Source organism: Myotis brandtii, unplaced genomic scaffold (genome assembly GCF_000412655.1).
Source record: "Myotis brandtii unplaced genomic scaffold, ASM41265v1 scaffold112, whole genome shotgun sequence".
Classification (NCBI taxonomy): domain Eukaryota; kingdom Metazoa; phylum Chordata; class Mammalia; order Chiroptera; family Vespertilionidae; genus Myotis; species Myotis brandtii.
The window spans coordinates 13892087-13904552 of NW_005353838.1; the positions used below are offsets into that span (position 1 = coordinate 13892087).

At 33.5% G+C, this 12466-nt stretch overlaps 1 protein-coding gene across 3 annotated transcripts in view; it reads right to left on the reverse strand.

Moving 5' to 3' along the window:
- The window catches only part of NCKAP1 (NCK-associated protein 1), a 90493-nt gene that overhangs the window by 41151 nt on the left and 36876 nt on the right, over nucleotides 1–12466 (reverse strand). For all 3 annotated transcript variants that reach the window (XM_014546550.1, XM_005857661.2, XM_005857660.2), the window contains 5 exons: nucleotides 9527–9683; nucleotides 6431–6487; nucleotides 4813–4909; nucleotides 4455–4561; nucleotides 3428–3560 (listed from right to left, as the gene is read on the reverse strand). In XM_014546550.1, coding sequence (XP_014402036.1) covers nucleotides 3428–3560; nucleotides 4455–4561; nucleotides 4813–4909; nucleotides 6431–6487; nucleotides 9527–9683 — 551 coding nt within the window. The remainder of the gene's footprint in view (nucleotides 1–3427; nucleotides 3561–4454; nucleotides 4562–4812; nucleotides 4910–6430; nucleotides 6488–9526; nucleotides 9684–12466) is intronic.

A 12466-nucleotide genomic window follows, 5' to 3' on the forward strand; every position in this document is an offset into this window, starting at 1 on the left:
AAAAGAGGAACAAATGTAACCTGAACAATAAAGATTTAATTAAAAAAAAAAAAAAAAGAAACCAAAAACAGACCTAGTCAGTTTGGCTCAGTAGATAGAATGGTAGTCTGTGGGTTTGATTCCGGACAAGGGCACATGCCTCAGTTGCAGGTTTGATCCCCAGCCCAGGTTGGCACGCATGCGAGGAGGCAACCAATGTATGTGTCTCTCACATAGAAGTTTCTCTCTGTCTCTCCCTCCACCCCTCCGCCCCCGCCCTGTATAAAAATCAATGGAAAAATAGCCTCGGGTGATGTTTAATTTAAATATTATGCACAGTAAGAGATTAACAACAACTAACAAAATAAATATTTTTAAAAATGAAATTAAAGAAAAAGAAAGAAATCATAAATTAGCCCTGCCCAAGGTGACATACTTATTTCCTGATGATTAAAAGTCCCCCATTTCTGCCTGGCCAGTGTGGCTCAGTGGCTGAGCATCAACCCATGAACCAGGAGGTCAAGGTTTGATTCCCGTCAGGGCACATGCCCGAATTGCAGGCTCAATCCCCAGTAGGGGCAGTGCAAAAGGTGGCCGATCAATGATTCTCTGATGTTCCTATCCCTCTCTACCACTCCCTTCCTCTCTCTGAAATCAACAAAAATATATTTTCCATTTATATGATTTTTTTAAAGGCAAAAAAATGACCAAAAGCAGATGAGTGTTTGTCGAGTCGAAGAGGAAATCAACTACATAAGTGCACAAGAAAACTTAAGTGTTGGAAATGTTCCACATCTTGACTGCTGTGGTGGTTACATGAATGCATACATAGTTGCCAAAATTCAAACCATACACTAAAAATTTGTGATTTTTTATTAAATGTAAATTATACCTCAACAAAATTAGGACAAAAAAATCCCTCTCAAACTGGCTAAAAAAAAAAAAATGAAAATTTGATAGACTGCATCTGAAATAGATAATAAATTTTTAAAAGAGTGGGTGCTTAGCTCACAAACAGAATAAATAATTGTCAAGACATTAAGACCTACACCACAATGTGAATGTATATAATGTCACTATACTGTATACTTAAAAATGGTTAAGATGACAAATTTTGTTATGTATGTTTTACAATAAAAGTAATTTAACACCTATTACAATGAGCTATATTAACAGGTTGCTCTTAGTTCTAAATTTAAATTCCAGCAAACAGTTAAAAACACCATGCTTGTACTTTACAAAAGAAAAGGTGGTAAAAAGCTTAGGTGTCAAGCTAAGACACTACTTCAAATACTAAGTGAGCCCTGTTGAAGTAGCTCAGTTGGTTGGAGCATCGTCCCATACATCAAAAAGTCAGGGTACATATGGGAGGCAACCAATGGATGTTTCTCTTTCTCTTTCTCGCTCTCTCTTTTTACATGAATGCATACATAGTTGCCAAAATTCAAACCATACACTAAAAATTTGTGATTTTTTATTAAATGTAAATTATACCTCAACAAAATTAGGACAAAAAAATCCCTCTCAAACTGGCTAAAAAAAAAAAAATGAAAATTTGATAGACTGCATCTGAAATAGATAATAAATTTTTAAAAGAGTGGGTGCTTAGCTCACAAACAGAATAAATAATTGTCAAGACATTAAGACCTACACCACAATGTGAATGTATATAATGTCACTATACTGTACACTTAAAAATGGTTAAGATGACAAATTTTGTTATGTATGTTTTACAATAAAAGTAATTTAACACCTATTACAATGAGCTATATTAACAGGTTGCTCTTAGTTCTAAATTTAAATTCCAGCAAACAGTTAAAAACACCATGCTTGTACTTTACAAAAGAAAAGGTGGTAAAAAGCTTAGGTGTCAAGCTAAGACACTACTTCAAATACTGACTCTGTTACTTGTGATTGTGCAATACTGAGCAAGTTGCATAAGGTCTTTTTTCTTCAAATAATGATAACTATATCTACCCTCACAAAGTTGTACTACAAATGTAATAAAATAAACTATCAATAATTGGACAATTATTAATATAATTTTACTACTGCTACTACTGCTATGACAATATTTTCAGAAAAAATAAGCCATTTTCTCAGATTGTATTAACATACAGTTTATATAAAAAGACACCAAAAAATATGGAATGACTTTAAAATGTTAACACTATAACATAAATGTATTCATAAGCATCCAACTAACCACAGCAAATTTCAAAATGACATGAAACCAGGAGTCTGATTTACTTTTTAGATTGTGATAGCATGACAGCCTCTGCTTTATACAATAAGTAATAATTATTTGAATAAAACTGCAGCAAACAGTAGCCACACAAGGTTTAGATAAAATCAGCTTTTCTCGTCTTTTTTAATGGACATTCTAGAAAAAAAAAGCATCTGAGCTCCATCTAGTGGATAAAAAAGAAATACACTAGTTTATGAAAACAGAAGCTGTATATAATTAAATGCAAACAATTACATGACATTTTTCTTATTTGGATTTTTAGGTAGGTTTCAATAATATTAGGATTTCAAAGTATGGTTATTTCTCTGTAAAACCAGTAACTGTAGAGTCTTAATACAGTCTTAATATTAGTCTTAATATATATTCTTCCTTTATACTATATGTTAGCTTATAGTAGTTTTTAGATACTGGTGATTTTATAAAATGAAGCAAAATAAGATACTATTTTCCCTACAGTCAGTTAGTTTATTAGAAATAAAAATAAAATAAACTTATAATAAGATGAAAAAGACCAAATAAAGAAATTATGGAAAGCCAAACAAACAAAAAAACCTAGGACAAAATCAATAGAGAAAAATCCAAATTGAAAAAATTAGGACATTTAAATTAGGACATCTAGATAAAAAAATTTTTATTGGCCATCCTCTAACACACTATACAGAAAGATTTATCTTCTACTTTTCCTCTAATACTTAGTTATCAATTATATGTCTCCATTATCTTTTATCTCACAGCCAATGTCCAAGTTCAAGTTCTCATCAGCTCTCATCCAGCCTACTGCAATTCTTCTTCTACTCTCTCTCTGCCTTTTCCCTTGGCCCCCAGTAACCCATCAACCACACTGATCCAGGGTAATCTTTGTAAGTAGTAAATCTGATGTATAACTAACTTCCTCTTTTGCAAGGCCCAATATAATTTAGTTACTGTACACCTCTACTGCAAGATAAAGAAACATTCCCTGCATTGCGTTCATTCTGAGCTTTGTACACACTTAAACAAAATGCCTACCACACTAAACTACAACAAAATACGTTCTTCCCTCCAAATGATGATCCTCTTGACAAGATATAACTACTTGTTTATATTTGTATCGCCACCATGTGGCACAAGATTATATTTTAAATGCTTACTGAACAAACAAATCAGTTACTAGAAAGAAGGGAAGAAACAAAAGGAAAAATAACATGAGATAGTTTTTACCTGCACAAGTTCATTGAGGACAACAGCATCAAAGCCAGAAAGGTACTGCACATAATACCTCTGCATTACAGGTCCGTATTTCCTTACATGTGCTCTAAGCTCTTCCATGTAAAATATCAATTCAGCAATGTGCCTTTTTTTTAATTGAAAAAAAAAAACATTTCAAAAAATAAATTTATTGTTATCAAGGAAAATGTGAAATGCCTTTGATATTATAAGAAGTTACTTTTAGAAAAATTACTGTTAAACATTTAATGTCAATTATGTTTTTAAATTATTTAACATGAATAAAGAAAGCAAAAGAAAAGCTAAGACTAAAAAACTGATAAGAGGAAAATCCAAAATGAACATAAAATTAGAACATCTCATAAATAATCATTTTAAAATCACAAATAAAAGGAACTGGGAAGAAATAAGACTTTTCTATCTGCTCTTATTTCTCTGCTTCATTTATCTAACTCCTCATTGAGGGACTTGACAAAAATGACAGAAAAACATTTCAAATTATAGACTTGGTTGCAACTCCGTAAGGATTCTTAAATATGAATTCCATAGGAAAGTCACTGGGTATAGCCAAAAAACAACTTTATGACCACCTAGAGCAGTGGTTCTCAACCTGTGGGTCGCGACCCCTTTGGTGGTCCAACGACCCTTTCACAGGGGTTGCCTAAGACCATCCTGCATATCAGATATTTACATTACGATTCATAACAGTAGCAACATTACAGTTATGAAGTAGCAACGAAAATGTTATGGTTGGGTCACAACATGAGGAACTGTATTTAAAGGGCCAGAAGGTTGAGAACCACTGACCTAGAGTATTAGGAAAGGAAACATTAAAAGCCATAATTTTAAACTCAAGTTGACTTTGCATTCTAATTCATATCACCTAATGCTATGTTACAAATATGCATAACAAATATGAAAAGCCCTAAAAAAGTTTTTCAAAATAATTTTACTTCAAAGGCCCCAAATCCCAGTTATAAATCAAAATATACAAAAAAAGTTTTAATTGCTGCTAACTTACTTATCTATAAAGTCATCTGCACTCTTCTTTGGCATGTTATCTGCATGACGAAGTAGCCAGATAATTTCATCACGGGCAAAGGATAACGCCATAAAAACAAAAAGTGCCTAATTAAAAAAAATACAAAAACATTGTTTACTCTTACGCAAAGATTAAAAACAAAACCTATTCATAGTCTTTCTCTAAGTGAAAAGTCATTGCCAAGAATTGATAAAATCAAGTTCAAAAAGATGGCACACCAACAGAAAGGAGATGACCAAAGAGAAGTTGAAAGTATGTATCAAGGAAAGCATATATATAAGCAAGTAGTGAGAACAATGTAGAATGGTGCAGTTGACATATGAATTAAATCAATTACCTTGGGACCTAGCAAGCCAGGTTGATCAGAGAGGACTGTAGCCAATTCTTTCAGTGCAGACCTTAAAAATTTGCGTCTTTCTCTGTGCATTGAACCACTACAGGAAAAGACACTTATATTTTATCTGTTTCTACTAAAATTACTATTGGCAATTAAATAACTTATCATTGTAGGGTCAACATCCAAAGTTTTTTTTTATGAAGCAGAAACCCCTTACAAATATCATCTTCTATGTGCTTGCCATTAAGCGACTTACCAATTTTACATTTATCCTTGCCTTTCTTGTGCTGCTTTTTGTAACCGTGTTTGGTCTATTATTCTTCACCTATCAAAATACTACATCCAAACTTCAAGACCAATCCTGCAAGAAGCATTTCCTAATATCCAGATGTCTATTTCTGAATAATTTCTGAAATTTTAGTACCATATATCCTAAGCATTTTATAAACAGAACTATGAAATCTTCAACAGCAATTACTGTCCTCCTATATACATTTTTGTCACCCCAACATAGAAATCAACAAATATAACAATAAATATCTAATTTCCCATGTTCTCATTTACTAAGTGTATTCCTATTAAATACAAAAAACTGACTAAACAAGAGTTATATTTAATAAAAATATTGGGATGAGATCTATTTGACCTCTTGTTCAAAAAACAGAAAGACGAGGGAAGAAAAGGATAATCATAAATATTCTTATACTAGGTATTTCAATAAAATGCAAAGTAGAAAAAAGTTATTCTCACATATTAACATGGGGAAAAAATCATAAAATGTTCTTAGTATTCCAACTCGTCATATTATGCAAAATATTCAGCGCTTCAAGAAAGTTTTAAAATGTATATAGGTGCAAAAAATAAGTGGATACACACACATACACACAAAATATATACAAAAAAAATAAGTATCAGGAATATGCAATACCAGAAATTTAGCTGTGAGACAGATCAGTTTGAAAAGACAGATTAAAATCCCACTCTCTACCTATGTGACCTTATGTTCTACCTCTCAGTTTCAGCCATCTATAAAACAGATAATGACACCTGCCTCAGAAGATACATCTTTCAAAATGCTCAGATATAGTACTTTGTTATAGGATAGTGGCAGTAAGAAACTTGAAAGATACCTAAACTAAAAGTCATTTGTATGGTACTTCCTTAGAGCATTTTCATCACACTTCAAAAATAATTAAAATCTGTCTGCACTAATTCCAAAGTTACTAGAGACTGAGGTTATATACTTATTTCCTATTGATTATAAGTCCCCCATTTCTGCCCGGCCAGTGTAGCTCAGTGGTTGAGTATTGACCCATGAACCAGGAGGTCATGGTTTGATTTCCATCAGGGCACATGCCCAGGTTGCGGGCTTGATCCCCAATAGGGGACATGCAGGAGGCAGTCAACAATGATTCTTTCTCATCAATGGTGTTTCTATCTGTCTCTCCCTTTCCCTTCTTCTCTCTGAAATCAATAAAAACCTATCTTTAATTTTTTAAAGTCCCCACTTCTATTATATTTTGCATACCATCAATATGAACTCACTTCAACAAAATAATGCTTTAAGAAAGAAATTATTCTTTATTAAAAGTACCACAGATAAGATAGAAGTACTTACGCATGTGACACAGCCGCCTCTTTGCATTCTCTTATATCATTAATACGTTTGTTATAGCTATGTGAAAAAAAAAAAAAGTTGGAAACATGTTGATCTTAATTTGAGCAATAAGTCAAAATAATTTAATCAAATACTAAAAGTCAAATAGAACTGACATATTATCAACAAGAAAAATGCCCTCAAACTAGAAAGGCATGGAAGGGGTCTACCCACATCTTTCCTAGCCAGCACCTTACGTAACCAGAAAAGGCTCCCTAGATAAATTTCATAATATATTAGATCCAACAATAAAATAAAGTTCAAAATGTAGATTTTTTACTTTATTAATTATATTCCCTTAAGCTCCAATAGAGACATTAAAATTATACTTAAGATGTAACTAACAGTAGTTTCTAAAAATTTAAAGTGCTGACAAAGCTATTACTTCTGACTTTTTATCACTTCTGACTTAAAAAGCATTAAAAAAATTCTGAAAGGACATATACTCATAATCAACACTAAAGATTATTTAGGGATAGGGGCTCTGTGATGGAGAAAACTGGGGCAGGAAAGCATTTGATTACTTTAAATTAAATGAAACAACACCAACATCAAATAGTTTAAAGGTGCCATCTGAAAAATAAATATATGTCAACTTCATGAATACTAAATACAAAAACTCAAAATTCCTCAAGTGTTAAAGAAAACCTCTTCCTGAAAACCTGGCTAAAACCACTTCACCCTAAGAACTTCAACTTCTAAATTAAGAATTCTAAGATTTATGTGTTCTTGCGCATGCGTCCAAAACATACTAATTATATAATCACTGTCCTTTATAATTAATAAACTTTTATAATTATAGTCTGACTTGTAATTACTATGATAATTCACATTTTAAATTAGATTGACCACTCACTATTTAAAAATTAAAACTTTTCGACTTTAAATAGAGATATTTAAATGGCAAATTTATCATTTAAAAAAGCATAACCAAAAGACAACTCATTATATGGTGTCACTAAACTTACTTGTATCATACATATGGTAAGCTCACTCAATATACACAGACTACCTGGTTCTAAATGTTTATATATATTTAAATACGATTCTACATCATATTGTCAAAATAAGACATACAAGTTTCATGATTTGCAATCTGAATGAATTAGAAAATGACAAAGCCCATATGACAGGGTATTTCTGGGAACTCCATTGTCTAAAATAAAAGCTGAATTAAGACCTGAAAAGTACATAGGGTACTGTTTCACAAAGCATGACTGAGAAACTATTTGCATGAGAAAGTCAGAATCACCTACAGTGACAGAAATCCAAACAGTGGCCACTTGAAAAAGAGGGTGAGTGGAGGGGGACCAAGGTTGACAATACTAACCAGAAAAAAGCACGAGAGAATTTTCTGGATATAATGAAAATGTTCTATATCTTGACCTAGGGCAGTGATGGCGAACCTTTTGAGCTCGGTGTGTCAGCATTTTGAAAAACCCTAACTTAATTCTGGTGCATGTCACATATAGAAATTTTTTGATATTTGCAACCATAGTAAAACAAAGACTTATATTTTTGATATTTATTTTATATATTTAAATGCCATTTAACCAAGAAAAATCAAGCAAAAAAATGAGTTCGTGTGTCACCTCTGACACGCGTGTCATAGGTTCGCCATCACTGACCTAGGGTAATTCATATGCAAATTAATTGAGCTTTGCATCTAAAATTTGTACCTTTCTGTGAGTAAACTTTACCTCAATAAATTATTGAGGGGCGGGGGCAGATTCCTTCAACCTCTCTGACATACAAATATAGAAGATAGAGGAAGTTAGGAATGATGCCCAGGATCCTGGATTTTAGTTCACATCCCAGGGTAATTCTTATGCACATTAAAATTGAGATATACTGGTTAAATTGTGAGTATTAAACATAGCTTTATTTTTAGTAACTAATAGATGCTCTATTTTTATCTCAATTTAATTAGGAAATAGGTAAACAGGATAAGAAATAAATGCAGTAAATTTAATTTCTACCTGAAACTAACAAGCCCAGCATAACATTTCCAGGGATACCAGGATATTTTAGATGCTCCTAATTTTAAAATATTTCATAATTGCTACCAAGTCTGAGCTCAACTTGGCTTTTATATATTGGCTATAGAACCTCATGTGGAAAGAAATGCAAGATTTAAAAATTTCAAGGAACGAATTTCTGAAAATTATTTACTTTACAGAAAATGAATGTAAATAAGTCATTTGGAATACCTGCCTATTAAAGGGAAACACGATTTCCTATATGCAGCAGTCTGACTTCTCTAATTGTTATAATTAAATATTTCTGATTGATTCATATCCTATATAATGAGAGGAATATGCTAACCGGCCGTTTCGCCCTTAGGTGTAATGACCAAGCATGTCACGACCAGATCACGGATCAGCAGGAGGGTGGGCCAGCGAGGTACAAGCGGGCTGCAGAGAGCTACAGGAGGGGGCAGGCAGCAAGCAACCAGGAGGCGGAGAGCTACAGGAGAGGGCAGGGCAACAAACTATGGGGGCGGGGGGTACCGGGGGGAGCTACAGGAGGGCGGCAGCCACCTACTAGCACACAGATTCGTGCACAGGACTACTAGTACTTTTATAAGTACACTAAATCTAAACTAGCACTTTTAAAAAGTTCAAAACCCAGTGTGGTGACTGTGGGGGAGGTGGGAGGAGGTGGAAGTGAAAGAGGGCATAGAGGGGATAAATGGTGATGGAAACCATTTTTTTAAAAGTTCATAACTCTAAAATGTATACGGTGTTTTTTTTAGTACTATTTTTGTCTAAAACCATATTATGATTTGCAAAAGAGGACATACCTTCTTTCTCCTACAACACAAGTTTTAAAAGGGCAGGAACACTAGATATTTTAATCTGTGAAGTTACTTATAAAAAATATGAACAGTACCTTATCAGGATGATGGTTAAAAACAACTTGCTTGTGACTGATAAGATGGTACAGGCAATAATATTTTCTTGCATGATATGACCCTTCTCTATCCCCAAAACTTCAATGAAGATAATCCACTCACTATCCTTATCCAAAAAGACAAAAACATTGAAGATGCCATACCCTCGTATGTTTACAAATAAGTCTTCTGCAGCTTTGTGAATGTGGAAAACTTCATCCCGAAAGAGAGAGAGGCAAGAGCTACTTTGAAGAGCTAGCTTCCAGAGATTCAGTGCTGTTGCATCAGTATTGAGGATCCCATGGCACAAAATAAAGCCAACTTTAAATAAAAAAGAAAAGTCAATACAAATGTTAAAATTTTCCAAAGGTAAAGTTCTTTCAGTTACAAAATAGCTTTTCAAAAATTCAGAAAAGTAAACACAATCACTAAATTAAGGTTTTTAAATGACCGGTAATAATTCATATACATACAAGATGGCAATACTGTTGCTCTTTCAATAATTTTCTGTATTCTGCAAAATTAATTTTTGAACCCAGACTGACAAAAAGGGGGGGAGAACATCACTTCTGGGTTGTGAAGAAAGAGTCCTTTTAGTGAATGACTAAAAGACATTTTCAGAAATACTTATAAAATATTTTAAGCCAGCCCTAGCTGATTTGGCTCAGTGGATAGAACATCAATCTGCATACTAAAGGGTCCTGGGTCTGATTCTGGTCAAGGGCACATGCCCGGGTTGCAGGCTCAATCCCCAGTAGGGGCTGTGCAGGAGGCAGCCGATCAATGATTCTCTCTCATCATTTATGTTTCTATCTCTCTCTCTCCCTCCATCTCTGAAATAAATAAAAAAAATTTTTAAAAATAAAAAATATTTTAAGCCTGAGATCAGTTACTAATTAAAAAGCATAATAATCATCACAGTTGTTGCAATTAATGAAAAATAAATATACTTTTCTAAATCACCAGAATAAATGAAATAGCATCTTTCATTTTCATAGCAATTTATGGTTTATTAAATACTTTTTTCACACATTATCTCATGTGATCCTGTGGAGTAGATAGAGCAGGTGTCCTTTTATAGTTGAAGAAAGGAATGATCAATGACTTGACTGAAGTTATATTATTAAATTAGAGCTAGACTTAGCCTCAACTATTTACCCTTAAAATTCTTTCAATATATTATACTGCTCTCTATTATATGAATTCAAATATCTTTCACCTTTTATTATCTACCTTGGAAATCTTACACAAAGGTATAATAATCTATATATGTTTTTTTTTAAATATATTTTGATTTTTTACAGAGAGGAAGGGAGAGGGATAGAGAGCCAGAAACATCAATGAGAGAGAAATATCGATCAGCTTCCTCCTGCACACCCCCCACTGGGGACGTGCCCGCAACCAAGGCACATGCCCCTGACCGGAACCGAACCCGGGACCCTTCAGTCCACAGGCCGACGCCCCATCCACTGAGCCAAACCGGTTCTGGCAATCTATATATGTTTATTGATGTCCTTTCTAGCCCTCTATAATAGGCCATAAACCCTCTACTTTCATTCATTAAACACTTACTCAATGCCTACTGGCCAGTTACAAATCAACCCTGTTTTCTGTGAGATTTCCCTACAATTCTTAATAGTCACTCCCTTCTTTAAACTCTTGAATTATTAACACATAACTTGCCATTTATCTTTTTATTCTTAGTTCAACCATCCTTTATTTTGTGTGTGTGTTTTACACATATTTTTATCTTTTTATTCTTTCTATCTAACTATCTATCTATCTATCTATCTATCATTTATTTATTTATTTATTTATTGGTTTTTTACAGAGAGGAAGGGAGAGGCATAGAGAGTAAGAAACATCGATGAGAGAGAAACATCGATCAGCTGCCTCCTACACATACTGGGGATGTGCCTGCAACCAAGGTACATGCCCTTGACCGGAATCGAACCTGGGACCTTTCAGTCCGCAGGCCGATGCTCTATCCACTGAGCCAAACCGGTTAGGGCCAACCATCCTTTAAAAGTGCCACTACACAAGCAAGCTAGCTCTTTAAATAGCCATTTATTGTAGAGTCTGTACATATAGAAGTATATTTAACTTCCTTGAATTTCCTGTAACTTATAAAAATATTTTTCATACAATAGGGCCTCTACATGTAAGCCAATTATTTGATCTGGTATGCAACCAAAGAAACAGAATACATGTAAAGAAATTGAAAGAATCCTCCAGAGAAATTTTGTTTATAAAATATTTTTTATTCAATATATTGACTTTTAACTCTTAATTCCTGAGTAAAATAAGATTCACTTGATATCTCACATCTTATTGTATACTTAGATTTCACAAAATTGCTGCTGATAAAAGGTTTCTCTGAAAATATTATCAGTTATATTATGGATAAGCATATATTTTATTTTCTTAAGACATAGGTTACATTATGAATTAAAGCATAATAATTTGTTTATGATAGAAAAAATAATAATTTAAAATAGACTGCCCAAGATTAAGAGAATAGTTTATTAATTAAACCACATTAAACCCCTTTTCCTACCAAGGTCCGAATGAAAGGATTAAAAAAAATGTTTTTTAATTTTCAAGCCATAAAAATGTTGGAGAACAAAACTAGACAAGAAAGTTAAAGAAAATCTTTGAGGATAGAAAGTAGATAAAACTGGACTATCAAGTTAAAAAGAGATGGGGCTTTCTCTCTCTCTCTCTCTCTCTCTCTCTCTCTCTCTCTCTCTCTTCCCCTCCCCCCTCCTTCCTTCATCTCCTTCCCACTCTCTCTCTGAAAAGCAATGGAAAGAATATCCTCAGGCGGAAATTAACAATGACACACACACACAAAAAAAGAGGCAGGAATTAGTAACCCAAAACCCCAGAAATAAAGAGAGATCTTTTCCTACGAGTCCTCTGAGTCCAACCAACAGAGCAAGAATAAACTCTGAAAAGAACATCAGGATAAGTTCTTTTTTTTAAATATATATATATATATTTTAATATATTTTATTGACTTTTTACAGAGAAGAAGTGAGAGGGATAGAGAGTTAGAAACATCAATCAGCTGCCTCCTGCACACCCCCTACTGGGGATATGCC